This window comes from Hydra viridissima, unplaced genomic scaffold, assembly GCF_058129835.1.
Source record: "Hydra viridissima isolate aposymbiotic clone 2 unplaced genomic scaffold, HvirCarnegie_v1 scaffold_15, whole genome shotgun sequence".
In the NCBI taxonomy this organism is placed as follows: Eukaryota; Metazoa; Cnidaria; class Hydrozoa; order Anthoathecata; family Hydridae; genus Hydra; species Hydra viridissima.
In genome coordinates, this window is record NW_028324314.1 from 1,080,285 (window position 1) to 1,099,994 (window position 19,710).

A 19,710-nucleotide genomic window follows, 5' to 3' on the forward strand; every position below is an offset into this window, starting at 1 on the left:
TGGCAATCATCTGTATGAAATTAGTCTGTTATTAAATAATCTTTAATCATTATGATTTTTACTTATACAGATCAGTTTTATGAAATTAATCTTGCTCAAAAAACTTTGAGTGTTACTTAGCAATAAAAATGCTTTATGACATAAAACAGAATGAAAAGAATGTTTATGGGTCGGAAACTTTGGATATCATTCAACATACAATAAGTAAAACACCGCACAGAATGAGTAAAAAAAAAAAAAAAATCCTTTCCTCCAAAATGTAGAGAAGCAACTTTATTTGAAAGGTATTAAAGGATAAATAGAATAGAATTAAAAAGGTACAGGAAATAGCAACCTAATAACAAACTTATTTTTAGTACTCAGTTTCTTCCAGAGTTTAACTCTTTTTTCTTGTTACTAGTAATTAAACTTTTGAGTCTATATATTCTCCATATCTATAATAATCTCCATAAAGTTAAAATAGTTAAAAGAAATATGCTACGATTTCTAAATCAAATCATTCTATTTTATGGTATGAAAAGTTACATAGAATGCAACTAGTAAAAACTGAACAAAGAAACTTAGTTCCAGTTATAAATAAATTATGAAATTATTCTGACATTATTCACAATAAATTCTTGCATTAACAAAAGGTCTAATTTTTGCAAAGAAACTTGCGATATTCCTGTTTGTAGCAAATTCAGATAATAAACATGTTTTTTAGAATAAGTTACAATTTCTTGCGACGCCCTCCAGGTTTAGAGGCAGAGCTGTTTAATTGGGCTTCCATGGCCTTTTTGCGAGCTTCTTCTGCATCTTTTAATTCTTTTTCTTTTTCTAGAAAAAAAGAAAAAAAAAAAAGGATATAAATAGTGAGAAGTAAATAGAGAGAAATTAAAGGAGAGAAATTAAAGGAGAGAAATTAAAGGAGAGAAATTAAAAGAGAGAAAAAAAGAGATTCCAACAGATGAAGGATACTTTAATTTTTTTTTATTGATTTAATATTTTAAAAAATATTTTCGAAATAAATCAAAAAACCAACTAAAACACTTTATGTTAATAAACTAATGATTAAAAAAACTAGATGCATCTTATTTTTTGAACATTTATATTTTTACAGGAAGGGCTTTTCAGTTAAAAAGAAATAACTGCATTTAACAGAGGTCTTCTGTAACATAAGTTAAAAATGGCTCCTTAAAAATTGCAACCATGAAGCAAAAACATTTTTAAAAACCTTTAAGTTGATTGGTGGAAGTCAAAGCAATGATGTGTTATTAAGAGTGTTTTTACCAGTTAAAATGAAGTAATTGAATAAAGATTACACTTGATACTAGAAAGATTAGTCATCATACCAACTGATAAATGCTAACTTTGAGACGTAAGAACTATTTTGTTACCAGGCAACTGTAATGTTAATAATTGTAGTGGTAAGACTGTTGAAAAAATGCTTTAAGAAATTTTTTTTTCAAGAGAGCATAACAAAAAAAAAAGTAGCATTTCAGCAACTAATGGTTTATTTATATAATTGTATATGTGTGTATCTATGAAAATTTTTATATGCCTTAACATTTACACAAAAAGTAGAAAAAATTCTGCATTCGGTCCATTTGGCTATGGCAAGCATTTGGTTTGATAGTATCCAACCTCCTTATTTAGATTAATGTACCATATTATCAAAAAAACAATCACGACCTTAATGCAATGAGAGGCTTGAGAATGAGTTGTGAAATGGAGGGCTACAAATGAGTTATGTGAAAGTAAAACAACATTTACATTTATTTAACTTATAAATGAAAATTCCAATAAATTTGTACCAAGTTTTTCCTGCTCTTTCTTTTTAGCAGCTTCTTCTCTTTGCTTTCGAACAATTGCCAATCGAGCTAAGTCAGCACGCGCTTCATCTGTTTTTCCTTCAGCATGAAGTTTTTCATAGCGAAGTCTGGCTTGTTCCTTTTCAATTGCCTCTCTATTTAAAAAATCAACATTTTAGTTCTCACAAAATTTAATTTAAAAACAAAAACAAAATCTTTTACATACCTTTCTCGTCTTGAAAGCTCTGGTTTAGGGGTCTCTGCAGATATTTCTCCTGCTTTTTTCATTTTGTTTTGAACTCTATTTGGATTTTCAATATCTATGAGATTCTTCTTTTTGGCATCCTGAAAAAAATTACTTTAACAGTTATCTGCTAATAACTCTTTTTAAAAACAAGTGTTTTATCTTTTTTTTCTAAAAACTATACTACTTATTTTTATAAAAAAAAAAATTTTTTTTTAAATTAGGTATAAAGAGGTTACTTCATCTTCTGATTCACTTTCTGATTCACTTTCTGATTCTGATTCTTCTTCAGAGCTTTCTTTCTGATTTTCTTCTTTATTTTTGTTACGAGCTTCATCTTGTTTTTTCTAAAAGAGTTTTAATTTAAGAAGCCATTTTTACTCTCAATCAAAGTAACGAATGTCAATATAAATTAATATTTATATTTATTCAAATAACATCTAGTCATTATTTTCAAATTGTTGCTTCACTGAGCAGATATGGGCAGATTTTATTCTTTTAAAGTTTCGTTAAAAAAATTTTATTTTTAAAATGGAATTTAGATTTATTAGAGACTTGCTCAGATGTGTGTATGTTCACTTTTTAAACATTTTATATCCTTTTTTATCGTACTTTTAAATATTTTATTTCAATGTTATGTTAAGAAATAAAAATTAGTAATCAAATGTTTATTAGTAAAAAAAAAATCACTCAAATTATCATACTCTCCACCCATCATCATTCATCTGACGATCAATTTCTTCTGCAGATGTAAAGTGTCTAGTTCTTCCCTTATAGTTTTTGCCTCTGCCTAAAAAAATCAAAAACTCAATTCTGAACTTTAACAATATTAGAACCATGTTAGAAGTCATGTAAACCATAAAAATAAAGTTTAAAAACTTTTCAAAAACTTTGGAGTTTTAAGTTTACATAGAGAAAACTACTATCTACAACAAGCAGCTCAACTTATAAGATTGTTGATAAGATTTCAAATGAATGTCAAAGATATAATTATACTGACATGAGCTGGCTTATAAAAATGTATTCAAGTTTAATTTTATAAAAATCCCACTAGTGTTATACTGAAAATTATTATTTCTGAAATTTTAGCTATAGCAATTTCAGTTACAGCTAAAATCTTAGCAGAAACCATATCTAAGAATTATCAAAATATAAACTATCTTTATGACATTTTTAGTTTTGACTTGATATTGGAATGACAAAAAAAAAAAAAAAAAAGATTTTGAGATGAGTAGAAACTGGTCTTTTTTTTTGCATTTTTTTTGTTGCAGAAAGTCTCATTCTAATGAAGATGAGTTAAAAAATAAAAGCTCAAGCGAGTATTCAAACAGCAATAATATGTTAGTTGAGGAAGTTAACACTTAAATGGCCATTTTATTCTTTCCTATATCTAATAAAAGATAATATATAATAAAAATTTATCAACAACACCTGCAAGCTAAATTTATAACATAAAATTAAGTCAAATACTTTGACTGAACTCTTTATACAAGTAATAATACTATGAGTACTAACTTGTTCTAAAGTATTAGCAGACTTTTAAGTTATGCGTGGTTTTTACATATTTGGAAATTATTTTCGGTAAAAAAAAAAAAAAAAAAAAAAATCTCTTCTTAACCCCTTTCTAACTAAACCTTTTATCTTTAATTACTCTTCAATGAAAACTACTTCCTAATGTAAATTTAAGGTTTTAACATTCTTAATAATCACAAAGCATTTTATGTTAAAACCAACTAAATACAATTTAAAGAAGGAAAACACTAAGCTACATTTACATACCTCGTGGCATGATTTTTTATAATAATACAATAATTGGTAAAAGAAAATTCACAAGCCAAGAGACGTGAAAACAACGCGACGAACTTATCAGCTGCAATGTTTGGACCACGAGGAGACAAACTCGGACGATTAATGAAATAAAACCTTGTGCCTAGTGGTCCAAATACGAACTTTATATTGTGCCCTACTTTTCTCGTACCTTTAAAAAATATTGGACTGTTATTAGTTAATAGTATGGCTGTACTTTTGGAAGAAAAGTCCTCTTCAAAATGCTTTGGTGGTTATATTAAGGTATATAGCCATGATAGCAATGAAGTCAATACAAAAATGAGTTTTGCTGTGTATCTTCCTCCATTGTCTGAGTCTGCTAAATGTCCAGTTTTGTATTGGCTTTCTGGACTGACTTGTACAGAACAAAACTTCATCACCAAGTCTGGTTTTCAAAAATTTGCATCCGAACTAGGTATCATTGTTGTTTGCCCAGATACAAGTCCTAGAGGCGCAAATATTGAAGGAGAAAATGATCATTGGGATTTTGGTGTTGGGGCTGCATATTATGTTGATGCAACTGAAGAAAAGTGGAAAAAGAACTACCGCATGTACTCTTATGTAACCAAAGAACTTCCAGAAATAATTGAAAATAATTTCCCTGTTTTAAAGAATGTTCAGTCCATATTTGGTCATAGTGTGGGAGGTCATGGTGCACTTATTTGTGCCTTAAAAAATCCAGGAAAGTTCAAATCTGTCTCTGTGTTTGCTCCAGTAAGTAATCCTATAAACTCTCCTTGGGGAAAAAAAGCATTCACAGCTTTTCTGGGACCTGAGCAAGAAACTTGGAAAGAATATGATGCTTGTGAACTTGGTAAGCAATATCAAGGGCCACTCATGGATATATTAATTGATCAGGGAACAGCTGACTGTTTTGGAAAAGAACAGTTATTAACTGAAAGTTTTGTTAAAGTGTGTGATGAAAATCCCATGTTAAAGGCGAAATTTAGATTGCAAGATGGATATGATCATGGCTTTTACTTTATTTCAACCTTCATAGAAGAGCACATTAGATATCATGCTGCAGTATTGTTAGAATGCATATAAATGATTTTTGTTTTGTTTTTATTAATGATGATTTGCTTATTCTTCCTTTTTTTTTTTTTTTTTTTTTTGTAGCTCTCTTTTAAATAAACTAAGTGAATGTAATAATATTATGCAGATTTCAATTATTTTTTTTCTTTCTTTCTTTTTTGATAATCAATTAAAAAATTAATTCTTAAGTAATCCCCTTTTTTTATTTTGTATTGTTGAAGTTGACTTTTGCTTTCATTGTGTTTTTTTACTTAAACTCATAAAGAGGCTCATGTTACATGTCCTCAATATTTTTTAATTTTGTTACCATAGTAAGATAAATATTGATCTTCTCCTGAGTGAGAATACATTTTTGATCTTAAATATATAAAAATATTTTTATCTCACATATCTCATTTATCTCATGCAGTAAAATAATTATACTTTTGAATCAAATTTATGATTATATAATTCATAAATTCAATTTTAAAAATAACTTTTCTAATAAATAATTTACAAAATGTTTCTTGCAAAACCCTAAAATAGAAGTATAATAGATAAATTCAGTGGAATCAATTTAAATTGATAATTAAATTGTGTTTGAATAATACTTGTAGGAAAAATAAAAATGGAAAATATAATTGCAAATATTGATGATATTCGTTTTGATATTGAAATTGCATTAGAAGAGCAGCTTGGCATACAACCTCTGCCATTTCCTGGAATGGATAGTATATTTATATCATAAATCTTTATTTACAGGGTTTTATATTTTTCTGATTTAATCATTTAAATTCAGGTTTGAAAAATTTTTTTTCTTAGTTAATCCTTGTGCAATTAGTTAAAGGCAAGTGCAGTTCTAAGTTTAAATGTCTTTTCTGGCATCTTAGAATCTGGTGCTGCAATCTGTGATTTCTTTATAAGTAATCGATGCACCCGTGGACAATTATGCCCACTTCGTCACATTAGTGGACATCAAATGGTTGTTTGTAAACATTGGTTGAGAGGTTTGTGTAAAAAAGGTGACAACTGTGAATTTTTACACAAATATGACATGGAAAAGATGCCTGAATGTTACTTCTATATAAAATATGGTTAGTTCAGTTTGCTTATATCTTTCATTCTGAGCTCAAGCGCATTTTAATTTAATGAGCAACATTTTTGTTAAAATATTGTATCATTAGGTCAGTGCAGCAACAAAGAATGTCCATTTCTTCATTTGGACCCAGCTGATAAGATTAAAGATTGTGCTTGGTATGAGAGAGGCTTCTGCAAGCATGGTGAGCTTAAATCTTTTATAACAATCAAAATAAAGTTTTCCATCTTAACCATGAACGATGTCTGCACACCTTTACCTATCCACATGCCAAATTAAAATATGATATAAAATATGATATAATATGTTTTAAGCACTTGGCTCAACTATTATCATTGGAACAAATATCATATTTCTGATCTCAATAGCACCATGTCTGTAATGATTGACCCTAGTAATTGTTAACACCTCATTTTTAATTACTAATAATTAAGGCATTCAATGATTATTACATTACTGACTGGGGTGTAAGGGTGAAGAATGCTTAAATGCTGTTATGGCAACCTAAGAAAAAAATGACATTGTAAATTGGAAAAGAGTTTTCTAAAAATTGTTGAATTAAGTTAGTTGTAGTGTCAACATGGTCTATTCGATCTAGTGTTTTAGAAGGGAAATTTTCCCCTAAGAATAATTTTCTATACTTCTTCTCTATACTTCTTAAAAACCTACCAATTACTACACTTAGTTTGGCAAAAACTGATTTTCAAGCAAATATTCAGTTCAAATAGGTTTGTTAAAAATGTTTTTTTTTTTAGTGTTTTGATATTCATTAGGACTATTTCTAATTCATATATATCACCAAAACAAGGTGATTATACAAATATTAGCATGAACGATGGCTTTCAATTCTTAAAACTTAGTTTTGTTTCCTGATATAACTTGTTTGATCTTCATGTTGGATGTTTCATTTCATAGAGATGTTTCATTTCATATGGATGTTTCATTTTATAGGGATGTTTCATTTCATAGGGATGTTTCATTTCATAGGGATGTTTCATTTCATAGGGATGTTTCATTTCATAGGGATGTTTCATTTCATAGGGATGTTTCATATGAATATTGTTTTACCTTCATGAGGATGTTTTACAGGAACACAAATTTTATTTTGATTTCTTGGAATGGTCCTAAATAACTTTTAAAAAAATGTTATTATTATTTTTAAACAGGATCTACTTTGTTTGTTAACATTATTTTTAATTCATCATTAAATCTAAGTATAAAAGTTGAACAGTTGAAGTTGAAAAATTGAAAAATTGAAATTGGGTTTTCCTATGGTCTCAGAGTAATTAACTTTTGACTTAAAGTTGATAGGTAGTAGGGTGGCTTAAAATAAACTGATTTTAAAAGTTAGATAAAGTTAAATAAGGGTGACTTGAAATAAACTGATTTTAAAAGTTAAATAAAGAAAACAGTTTTCATTTTAGAAACTCCTCCAAATCTCCTTTACCCTCTAAAAGAGTTAACTAAATCAAATCATACAAATTTACATAGCAAGTACTTTATTGTTACTTGAGCATCTTATTAGTTATAATAAGCAAATTTTAAAAAAAAAAAAAAATTAAAAAAAAAATTTATTTGTTCCTGATAAAAAAAAAAAAAAAAAATTATTGCTGTTAAAAAAAGTTCATAGAAAAAAAATACAAAGAAAAAAGTTTCACTTTAAAATAGCAAAAGAATCAAATTTAAAACAGCATTATATTTTAGGACCTCATTGTAAGAACAGACATGTTAGACGTTTAATGTGTGTAAACTACATGTGTGGTTTCTGTCCAGATGGTAAAAAGTGTAAATATTCTCAGTAAGTCCTTTGGTAGAATTTAATATTTTTTTATATAATATAATTTTTTATTTAGTTTTTTTTTTTTTTTAATTTCAGAACAATGAAATTGTTGCTTTCAGAATCATTTCAGCCAATCAGTTTTCTATTAATTTTGAATACAAATAATTTTAGCATTTTATTTAATAAGTTATTTTTTCTTGGATTTTCTTTAGTCCCAATTTTGAGGTGCAGTTATTGGAGGATCGCAAACCCTTTTCACATATAGTGTGTCATGCCTGTGGTGAACAGGGCCATAAATCTACACATTGTGCTGTTGCAAGGAGATTAGCTGCAGAAGCTGCAATGAGAGTAATGGTTTATTTAAAGATTGATTTTTTCTCTTCTAAACTCTGGTCCAATTTTTCTCTTCTAAACTCTGGTCCAATAAATGCTACAGTTTTTTATTTAAATTTGTTACATTTTTTCTCATTTTTAACTTTTAAGTAGAATTAGACTACAACTACTACCATTTTATTTCAAAAAGCATCACTTGAAATTATTTTTAAAATCATTTTATAAATTTATTATTTTTTTTATTTACTTTTTAATTGCAAGTTTGATTTTTTTTAACTTGTACTTTAGGGTGAAGGTGTGGCACCCCTGGAACCAACTCCAGCAAACATCACATCACAAGAATTTTCACAACAGCAACAATATTTTTTCTCTTCTGTACAAAATCAGGTTTCTGGAATACCTCGGGGCGTTTTGCCTAGTATAACAAATAATTCAGTTATGAAAACTGCTGACGCCGGAGCAGCTTTTGTTCCATTTGGAAAACGTCCTCTGGAATTCGTAACTTGTTACAAGGTATGACGTTGTCTCTGGTATGACGTTGTCTTAAAAAGACTTTAGTTATTTTTTTGAATCAGCAAATGTATCTGAAATTTTTTATGCTCTTGTTTTTATTTGTATTTGCTTGTTTTTAGATGTATTTTGTTTACTACTTTTTATTGTAGACATAAAGGCAGACTTAATAAGCCAGACTCAATAAGACAGACTTTAAAAAACAGGCTTTTAAAAAAAAAGATTATTACATTTGTATTATTCAAAGTATCATTAAATGAAAATTAAATTTAAAGAAAAAATAATTTTAGTAAATTGCTTATCACTATGTTAAATCAAGTATATAACTTACAATTTATAATGACAAAAAAATGAATATTAAAAAAAAAAAAAGAAAATAAAACAAAATATTCTGATTCTATTTTTCCAATAATCAAAAAAAGGTTCTCCTTACATCATCATTACATAATATTTTTATTACATCATCATATAACATCATATTTTGAGTCAAATTCTGGGAGTCTGATGCAGTGGTTGATGGGTATATAGCAATCTTTTTCCTACGTTAAAATTATCTTATTGCAATTGATGATATGATACGTTTGTTATTAAGTAGCGTTGTTTTTTTCTTAGTAATTAATTCTGATGTATTTTGATGTTTATAGTGTCGAGGAAAAGGTCATTATGCAAATCGGGTATGCCATTTATTGATTTTTGTTAATATGATCAAATGTAGGTTTTTTAAAGAGAATGCAAGTGACTTTGATACTATGATTTTCTAAAGGTATCACGATTCAATTTTCAAACTATGAAAACTTGCTTTTAAGTTTTCTTATAACTATAATTTCCTTAACATTAAAAAAAAAAAAAAAAAAAATTGCACTACTTTGATTATCTCATAGTGTCCTTTCACAAGTATTCAAAGACCAACTGGTGTGCCAAATTCATTCCGGCCACCTAATCCCATGCAACCACTTCCGTACGGCCAACGACCGTTTCTAAGCTCTGATCAACATCAAAGTATGTTTCAACAACAAATGCTCCAACCATGAATACCGGTTAGCTTATTGCCAAAGTGGTCAAACTAAAAGAAGATAACGAAGAAGCTTCGAAAGTCTCGCTAAGATAAATGAAAATACTGATTCTTAATGAGTTGCTTAACCCTCTTTCGTGACTATGCTTTATCGTGGTAGTGAAACATTCTTGAGAAATCGGAAAATGAATTTCGTGGTTTATAAAAAACTCGTGGGGTTAGTAGTAGCAAAATATTTCAATTTTATTTGCAGATTTTTTAAGGAAAGTCCACATAATGGATGTTATGTGAAAATATTTATTTCGTTCTATGTTGTTCTTTTTCAGCGTCGACAAAACTTTATGAGCAGTAAAAACATAATCTTTTTTTCTCGCTCAAATTGCTTAAATCTTCAGTAAGTATTGCAGACGTAATTGAGTTTAGGGTCTATTCTGATCTATCAGCGGATTCCTCAAGGAATCTCTAAGCAGCTCATAAAATTGATTGTTTGCGCTAGAAAGAGGTGTGGAAATCTGGAAATAGTTTTTTTTTTTTTGGTAAATATCAGTTAACTAAAAAATAATGCATAATTTATTACTATCCTTACTTTAAATATAATCATTTGCTCATTTAAAATACCGTAACAATGTCTTGGCACAAAAATTTGACTTATTCGTAATTTTTATCTGTAGAAATCTGCTTTAAACTTCTATTATATTGATATAAAATAGCAAATCATTTATTTAGGATATTTAAAATCTATTTTAATTGTTTTTTTTTTTTTACAAATTAAGAAGTAATTTTACAAGATGGTTTAAAAAATGTGCAAAGTTAACCAGGGGTGTTGGTAACTTTGCACAAAATTAACAAAATTGAATAGCTTTAAGATGTGTATGGGATTGGTGCAAAGTAACCTCTTTTTACTTGTCTTTTTAAAGGAGTAATAATTCTAAGGCCAGTTTGATTAAAAACAAAAGATCAATTTTAGTATTATTTTGCTAAATAAAGAATGTAACATTTTATGATAAAAGAATACTGAACACCACCCTATTAAAATTACGAAACACATAAAAATGGTTCTTTTGTAGGTAAACTTAAGAAAAAAGCATTAAATACCTTTTTTTAAATTAAAAATCAAAATTAGCAAAACACAGTTCAAAAGCCCCATCTAAATTCTAACTTGGGCACTATTTCATTTTTTTCACAGCTTCAATAAAAACGTTTAGAGAGATGTGAGAGGATAATTAATTGCCTTATAGAACTTTAACTCGTAACTTCTTTTTTAAAGATGATAAAACTATGGAAAAAAACCACTCTTTAAAAGCATATCTTCATCAAAACATACACTTTTAGTGCTGAATTACCAGGGATCTTTAGGAACTCCTACACACCAAGTTGATCAAAGATTAGTAGCCTTGTAAACAACAAAAGGTGCTAAATTTCACCTGGTGCATGAGCTGATATCGTTATAGAAATAGTTGTCTTAGAAGTGTTTGTTATATTTGTGGGGTATTTACTGGCTATTTTTACTAAGTGTTTTTTTGAGTTAGGGTCATTAGTTAGATTGGCTATAATTGTATATGTTGTCTGGTTGAGGATTTTACATGGCTTCGGTAGGATATTGAATATCTACTTTTACATGGCTTCGGTAGGAATTGAAATATCTCTTGAAATACTCGTTAGAAATTTATTTTTTTAATTTATTTGTTATTTATATTAGTCAAAGCGAGTAAAAATTTTCAGGTACAAAAATGTTCTTGTACAGCTAATTAAAGAGTCATTAAGAGCAAATCAACTGACCTTATAAATTTTACGCATTTTTTAATAAGTAATTAATAGGATTGTTTTAATTTCCTATTAAATTACTCAAAAAGTATATATAAGACCGATAACTGCTTAATCATTAGAAAGCTAATTGATTAATTAACGCAGAAATTAAAAAAGTTTTTAAACTTCTTATCATTTAGAAAACTAACGAAGAGATAATTAAATAGCCGTCCAAAAAAAAAAAAAACTGACTACAAAGTTTTAAAAGCCGCTGCATTATGTAATGCGCACCGTAATGAGTTTTGAGTTAAGAGCTTTAAATCTCACTGGTTTAAAAATCACTTGTTTATCTTTATCTCTTGTAGATATAGATATAGAAAAATTTAAAAAACCCGTTTTTCCCCCCATCATGCATGCCTCAGGAGAAGCATACATCCTAGGAACACTAAATTTAGATAGGTATCAATTCAAGTTGTTAAAACACTAAGTATTTATCTTAGATTTGTTTAGCTGACCTTCTTCTCACTTATTCATTTCATGTTGGCAAAAGAACAATAGAAAAAGCAATTTTAAACTGCAAAATAAACTATTTAGCTGCCTCTATATCAATAAAGTTTAAGCTCTATTGATATAGAAGCAGCTAAATAAACTTTTTCTAACAAATTTTTAAATTTCTGTATATTTAAAATATATTCAAGTGCTCATTATTATTATTATTATTATTATTATCATTATTATTTTTATCATTATTATTATTATTACTATTGCTATTATTATTTTTATCATTATTATTATTATTACTATTGCTATTATTATTATTATTATTATTATTATTATTTTTATCATTATTACTATTATTACTATTGCTATTATTATTATTATTATTATTATTATTATTATTATTATTATTATTATTATTATTTTTATCATTATTATTATTATTACTATTGCTATTATTATTATTATTATTATTATTATTATTATTATTATTATTATTATTATTATTATTATTATTATTATTATTATTATTGTTGTTGTTGTTATTATTATTTTTATCATTATTATTATTATTACTATTGCTATTATTACTATTATTATTATTATTATTATTTTTATCATTATTATTATTATTACTATTGCTATTATTATTATTATTATTATTATTATTGTTATTAGTATTATTATTGTTATTAGTATTATTATTATTATTATTATTATTATTATTATTATTATTATTATTATTATTGTTATTATTATTATTATTATTATTATTATTATTATTATTATTATTATTATTATTATTATTATTATTATTATCATTATTATTATTATTATTATTATTATTATTATTATTATTATTATTATTATTATTATTATTACTATTATTATTATTATTATTATTATTATTATTATTATTATTATTATCATTATTATTATTATTATTATTATTATTATTATTATTATTATTATTATTATTATTATTACTATTATTATTATTATTATTATTATTATTATTATTATTATTATTATTATTATCAATCATCTTCATCATAATCATCTTTATATAAACGTAATTGTTCTAATAAATTACATAATATTGTGGTGAATATTGCGTTATTTGCAATTTAAACTGTAAAAAAAATCTCTACTCTTGTGATAAAATCTTTTAAAAAGTTTATCTTTTTTCTTACGTCACCCCTAATTTTTTTTCCAATATTTTTTTTTTTTTTACCACTCTTTTGTAACGTGAAAAGTATTTTTTTCAATTGCTTCAATTAGAAACACGATTTCTCGGATTTGTTTCAAATGTCATTAAATTTCAGTATTTTCCGTTCAGACATTTTTCTGTTCTGATAATTTACCATACTAAGCGGATATTTTTCGATGGCAATTTATTAAAATAAAAAAAGAGAAAATGTTTCCGCCGCTGTTCTTTGAAATCAATATTAAAGTCTTCTAGACGGAAAAGAATTGCATTTATGTCGAGTAGTAGGGGCATTTGAAAGGGCTTTTATTTTTTTGATGAGCAAGCACTTATTTTACGGGTTGGTAAGACATTTACATAATTGACTGAGCCACTGACGTAGAGAGGTAGGGTAAATGAAAAGAAAACATTCTTTTAAAATTTTTTGTTTTGTTTTTTTCACTTTTTTTTATTCTGAGCGAAGCTTTACTTTCTTTTTACGTTTTTTAAATTTTAATTTTTTATCCTTGGCTTCAAAAATTTTCACTTCAACATGATGTCACTTTTGAATGAGAAAGAAGCAGCCTAGTGAAAAAAGTTCTAACAGTTGATATCAATTTTTGCAAACAGGTGCTATCGAGTTTTGCAAGCAGGAGCTATCGAGTTTTGCAAAGAGAATGAAATCAGTCATGAACGTCGTTTCGGTGAAAACGCCAAATGTCTAAAGAGAAAGCAAACAATCTTGGACAAAATTAGTCGAAAGGTTCTGCATTCCACCCACATGGCCTTCGTTTTTTCTGCGGCAAAATATTCTTTTTTATCCTGAGCACAAATAGCCTTACGCCATTGAATAGATGTTATTTACAAGCACTCTTTTTTAAAAATATTTTAAGTTAACAACTTTCTATTAATCATTAAACAGTTAAATATTTAAATATTTTCATATACTTAAAAAAGTTTTTTTTTATATACATTAAGTTTATCATCAACTTATTGATATATTTATATATTTTTATATATCATTTATGTATTTTTAAGCTTTTATTAACTTTAATAAATACAGAAGCAGTCTCTAAAGCAATAACTTTATTAATTATATTGTAGAATAATTATTATAATCTAATTATGTTAATAGGTATTAAGGACTAAAAATATTGGATATATTTTTGAAACACAGCTCAATAATTCGACTATTAACTAAGCTCGACTATTCAATCGGCTTTAATTCCTCTAATAAGCTCGATTCTGATTGCTGCTCGTTTAGTTAACTCTCAAATAAGCTTGAATAAGACTGAGCAGGGGTGCAAGATTAAAAAAAACAATCGAATTTCAAAAACATTATCTGTTTAGGATTGGTTCGTTTTAAAATTTTATCTCAGTTCCCATAGGATTTTTTGCTGCACTGAGAGTACAGCTTTCCACTCTGACATATTCCTTTGTTTACTTTTTTCTATTCTGGTCATTTTTGTTTCAACTCAGACATCATAATGTTTTGATAACTCCATAAACGACTTTATACTTTTTGAGTTTGTATATAGGTACAGTTTTTAGTTTAAAACTATTGCTGTTGCACATCATCCTTATCTGTTCTTAGAAAATATTTCAAGTACTTTCTAATGAAAGATATTCTTTGGATTGACGTTATTTACTGCTGCAACTATAAAAGTACCACTTAAGCTATCTACAACTGTTCACAACAGACCGAGCCTCGTTCAATCTGAAGGATAACGTTGCTTTATTTTCGTCTATATATGTTTGACGTCTTATTTTGTTCCGAATAAAAGTAAAAATTAATCAACAACTTTTATTCGGATCATTAACTGCGTTTAAAGCGCTTTTAACATAAGTAGATATATTTTAGCCATTCAATCAAGTTTATTTAATTCTTCATTTTACAATTCGCAAGTCACCGGTACAAATACAGACATTTTCTTGTTTTTGAACATTCAAGATTAAACTTTAAACAAAAGGACTTACAAACTAGTACTAATTATTTAATTATGAAATGTCTGCTATCTAAAAAATTGCGATATCAGAAATTATATTTAATCCCAGCCAGAAACTAAACTAAGGTTGTGATAAGACACGCGATAAACACTGAACAATTATTTTATTGCGCGCTTATTTGATAAAGAGCTTTTCGAATTTTATCTTATAGTAGGTATGTGCGTATCTGCGATTTACGGCACCGATTTTAAAGTTAAAATCTGTGACCATTTTTTCAGCGCGTGCTCGAGGTAGGTATCGTAAGGATGGATTTTTCTCGTCTTTTTTTTAGAACTTTATATTGACTTAGATAATATTTTAAAAGTAGAGTGTTGTAAGTTTATTGCAATCTGTTTTTTTTTTGCAGTTACTAACGTTTTTAGTGATTTCATTGCTATTGAAAACTTCATTCCTGTTCTGGAAGTGAATTGACATTGAAGGAATGATGGGTTTTTTTTCTAACTTTTGAATCAATTTTATATATCTATTTTCTATGTACCTGCCAAATTTTATTAAAAAATAATGACACGCTCATATTCTATTTTTGCACGCAGTAAAGGTACCAAATATTCTTCTGTTGGAGAGGTTGGGGGGGGGGGGGAATTAAGTTTATGAACCTTTTGTATATTTGACTTTTTTATTCATTAAAAAGTTGTTTTTTTAGAAAAATGAAACTTTATTTAAAATATTGGTGATTTTTTAAAAGTATTCAAAACATGATTTACACACAAAAACACACAAAAAAACCATATTTTGTTATTAGTTGAATAAAAATATAACCGAGGCAAAGTAATGCGCTAAAAACTAAACATTGAAGTTCTATTATAAAACCACTGTAAGCCGAACGCTAATTTTTTAAGTTGGTTGCAGTTTTCTTAAGAATTCCTTATAATGAATTTTTGTCACTTAAGTGGGCATAACTTTTAGTAGGATCATTAGTTTTTTATGAAATTTTCACCATCGTTATACTGATTTAAAGCTCTTTACAATGATGTAAAATAATTAAATAGCTGAATAGTTTAAAAATTTTGCACACATACCTACTTATAGCGTATTGTACACGGTGTTCACCGATTACATACTGGGCCCCCTCTTACTAGCACAACTAATACTATATTTTTTAAATAGCTGTCAAGAGATTTTCTTTTTTTTTTTTATTTGAAAATTTAAATGAAACGAATTCATAGTTCGTTGCTTACTATTGTTTTTAATATGTAAAGATTATAATTATTAGATTTTTTTTACTTCATATTCAGATCATTTAAAAGATTAATGAAAGAAATATAGCTCTTGTTATTTTGCTTTAAAAAAAAAAAAAAGGTTTACACTGCTGATAAAATTACAGTGCAAAGTCCGCTGATACAAATTTATGAATATTCTTTGAAAATTGATAAAAGTCTTCTTTCTTACATTTTAGAAATTAGTAACTAAAACAAATGCTAAAAGTTCATAACTCTACAAACGGCACCCAGTTCAATGTTACTACATCTTCTGCATTCTTAAGTGTTAATGATTTGGCGCCTTTTTGGTTTCTTCATGTATTACCAATAACAATTATACTTTTCGGACTCGTCGGAAACACCATTACCGTATTTGTGCTACGCAAGAAGAAATATGCATCGACTTCGACTTGTTTTTACATGAAAATGATGGCGTTTTCTGACAACACGTTGATGATCTTATTCTTCATTCGCTATTTAAAACAATTTGCAGTAATCGATATCAATCAGGATTTTTTCTGTGTTACGTACTTTTTTGCAAAAAGGGTTACTTTAGGTGCATCAGGGTGGATTTTGGTGTTAATGACGCTGGACAAATATTTATGTTCCCGGTTTCCATTGCACGCAAAAAGCTTATGTACAATCAAGAGAGCTCGATTTTGTCTTTTTGTAGTTATGTCAGTGTATGTAACAACTCACCTACCGTATTTTTGGAGGTATTCGAATGTCAATGCAATTACCCTTTCAGATAAATGCCCCATCAAATTGGCTGAAAATTTTGTTAGAATGTTTACAGTTTTCCGTATTACTTTGTTAGATAACATTTTACCGTGGTTATTGGCATCGCTGTTCACAATTTTAATGTCCCGCGAGCTCTATGTCATGTCCAAGAAATCAGCGTCAGTTAGAAGACGCACCATGAACAAAAGTATTCCAAAGAAAGTAAAATACATGGCTATTTTTGACTCATGGGCATTTTTCCTTCTAACGTTCCCTGCTGCTGCTTTAGACCTAACAAGATTATTTCCAATATTTATTTCTGATAAAATGCTGTTTCTACTTTATGAAACATTCGTTTACTTGCTGCACGTGAATTCTGCAGTTCATTTTTATTTCTACGTCATAGTGTCGAAAAACTTCCGAAACGATGTCATTCAACTTTTTTCAAAGAAAAGACCGTAACAGACCTTAAGTTAGGTAATTATCTGTGGTTTCGGGGGGAAATATCCGTCTTACTGGATTTTTTATGTTTTTTTTTTTACTTAATGTTTTTTAATTTTTTTTCTTTTTTTTTCTTAAAAAACAAATAAGCAAAAACGACACAAACGTTAAAAACACAAAATACGCACAAAGAATAATTCTGAGACAAAGTTATTTAAATTTGTTTTAAGCCGGTATAAACTTTAGGATAACCAGATGAAGCAACAAAAGAATAATAAAATGATAACAGAAGAAGAAATAAAAGGTTTAATTTTCATATTGCTGCAAACAATATTTCTGTGGGGACTGAAAAATGGTGTAATGCACTCGGTATTTAAACTTACTAAGTGTCTGGTAATTGTAATTATTGTTAAAGAAAATATTTATTATGTTGGGTGTTACTTAATTAAATAAGAATTTAAAAATTTTTAAATAGTTTTTACTTTAGTTATACTAATTCAAGCAATTAATTTTTAAAATTTTACTTGCAAGTATGTTTGCTATGCTTAGTCAAGACTGAGCCGTAAATGCCTTAGAGAAAGAGCAGCACAAGCCTTAAGATTAGGAATGTTATAAATTTTTTTGGACAGATGAGCAGAGAAAATTGAAGTAAACGAGAACAAAACGAGTGTTAAATATATTTAACTTATTTTAGTTATATAAATACAAATTATGAATTTTTTTTGAGTGTTGGTTTTAGCAGAATGGATTTAAAGCAACAAATGCATACTCATCACTCCCCTTTCAAATTAATAACCAAACCCCCGTAAATCAAACACTTTCACTGCAAGCTTTATTAAACTTATTAGTCAGCTGATGGCTTTTAAAAAAATAAAATGAAAAAAGTGACGTCTGAGTCATCTATAATCATTTGTGTGCGTATGTGCATGCGCGCAGGTGTGTGTGCGTGTGTGTGTGCGTGTGCTTTACCTTGGAATAAGGAGGAGTAAATTTCAATCAACATCTTTTACCTTTAATTATATTTAACACCTAATATCTTTAATTATATTTAATAATATCAATAACTTTATTTATACTGTTATTTAAATTTTTAAACTTTAGTTTTTTAATTTAAGTGCATTTTTTTTTGCTTTCTTTTTCCTTTTTTCTGCTTTTTCTTGCTTTTTGACTTTCTTTTATTTCTCTAGTTGGTGTAAAGTTGGTGCAATTCCAGCGTTGTTATAAAGGTTTACGTTGATAAAAGAGTGCACAAAAGGGCGTGGCAAAAAAAAGGGACACGTATAATTGTGTTGGCCATTTTTTTTTTTTTACAATTAAAATACTCCAACCCAGGCTATACACAATTCTTTCATGGTATATGGAGATAAAAACAAGATTTTAATTAATTTAAATGTTAAAATTATTATAAAGGTTTAAAAAGAAGAAATTCTGTACAATTTTTAAAACGGTAATATATGAAAATAAAATCAGAGAATAGATTGCTCAGAGAAAAAAATTGAGCTTAACGTTAACTAAGAAAGACTATGGTGGGGCGTTAAAAATGTGACAAAGATTGACAAGATAAAAAACCACGCTTGATCATCGTGTTGACAAGCTGCGAAGAAACTTGGTTCTAACCATCATGTTGTATCAAAAACATCAAAAAAACATCAAAAAGCAGAAATACAACGTAAAAAGAAAAAAAAGGTTTCATTAAGGATTAAAGAGCAACAATTTTGAAACAACATCAAGCTGAGTGTGGTAGACGCCATCGGAAATTTAAAGATTTTGAATGGGTTTTTAATGATGATTCTTGTTTTACCCTTTAGCATAGTACAATTAGATAAAAAGGATTTTTTTTTTTTTTTCAATAAACTCTGTGTAAAATGTAGCCCAAATGCCAAGTTTAAAAAAAAATTTCACGTTAGAGATGTTAGGAACGTAAATATTTTTTAATATAATAATTTTTTTAACGTAATATTTTTTGAAGCTCACATCAATTTTCATCATTCAAAATTTCAAAATTTTAAATAAAATTTTAAATGAAACTTTAAATAAAATTTTAAATAAAATTTTGAATAAAATTTTAAATAAAATTTTAAATAAAATTTTAAATAAAATTTTAAATAAAATTTTAAATAAAATTTTAAATAAAATTTTAAATAAAATTTTAAATAAAATTTTAAATAAAATTTTAAATAAAATTTTAAATAAAATTTTAAATAAAATTTTAAATAAAATTTTAAATAAAATTTTAAATAAAATTTTAAATAAAATTTTAAATAAAGTTTTAAATAAAATTTTAAATAAAATTTTAAATAAAATTTT

At 27.0% G+C, this 19,710-nt stretch overlaps 3 protein-coding genes across 3 annotated transcripts; 2 read left to right on the plus strand and 1 right to left on the minus strand.

Annotated features, from left to right (window-relative positions):
- Window positions 1-483: 483 nt before the first annotated feature.
- LOC145192774 (28 kDa heat- and acid-stable phosphoprotein-like) lies at window positions 484-3,948 on the minus strand. The gene is made up of 6 exons (XM_090072632.1): window positions 3,814-3,948; window positions 2,739-2,824; window positions 2,274-2,381; window positions 2,017-2,135; window positions 1,794-1,945; window positions 484-816 (listed from the first exon to the last, which is right to left on the minus strand). Exons 1-6 carry the CDS (start codon window positions 3,821-3,823, stop codon window positions 710-712), a joined length of 582 nt encoding a protein of 193 aa, XP_089928758.1. The 5' UTR covers window positions 3,824-3,948; the 3' UTR covers window positions 484-709.
- Window positions 3,929-4,942, plus strand: LOC149878064 (S-formylglutathione hydrolase-like). The gene has a single exon (XM_090072631.1). It carries the CDS (start codon window positions 4,048-4,050, stop codon window positions 4,906-4,908), a length of 861 nt encoding a protein of 286 aa, XP_089928757.1. The 5' UTR covers window positions 3,929-4,047; the 3' UTR covers window positions 4,909-4,942.
- A 528-nt stretch (window positions 4,943-5,470) lies between these two features.
- LOC145192770 (putative cleavage and polyadenylation specificity factor subunit 4-like protein) lies at window positions 5,471-9,961 on the plus strand. Its single transcript, XM_080070097.2, has 8 exons — window positions 5,471-5,606; window positions 5,766-5,969; window positions 6,060-6,155; window positions 7,676-7,769; window positions 7,964-8,099; window positions 8,373-8,597; window positions 9,239-9,268; window positions 9,476-9,961. The coding sequence occupies exons 1-8, from the start codon at window positions 5,504-5,506 to the stop codon at window positions 9,623-9,625; spliced, it is 1,038 nt and encodes a 345-aa protein (XP_079926223.2). The 5' UTR covers window positions 5,471-5,503; the 3' UTR covers window positions 9,626-9,961.
- Window positions 9,962-19,710: the final 9,749 nt, after the last annotated feature.

Bases quoted from the DNA above. Each gene is read 5' to 3' on its own strand.
- LOC145192774 (XM_090072632.1), bottom strand. The intron at 2,136-2,273 runs GTAACCTCTTTA...AATTTTTTTCAG, and splicing joins AAAGTGAATCAGAAGATGAA to GATGCCAAAAAGAAGAATCT. The intron at 1,946-2,016 runs GTATGTAAAAGA...TTTTTTAAATAG, and splicing joins GAGCTTTCAAGACGAGAAAG to AGAGGCAATTGAAAAGGAAC.
- LOC149878064 (XM_090072631.1), top strand. From the start codon at position 4,048: ATGGCTGTACTTTTGGAAGAAAAGTCCTCTTCAAAATGCTTTGGTGGT.
- LOC145192770 (XM_080070097.2), top strand. From the start codon at position 5,504: ATGGAAAATATAATTGCAAATATTGATGATATTCGTTTTGATATTGAA. The intron at 5,970-6,059 runs GTTAGTTCAGTT...TTGTATCATTAG, and splicing joins TTACTTCTATATAAAATATG to GTCAGTGCAGCAACAAAGAA. The intron at 8,100-8,372 runs GTAATGGTTTAT...CTTGTACTTTAG, and splicing joins CTGCAGAAGCTGCAATGAGA to GGTGAAGGTGTGGCACCCCT.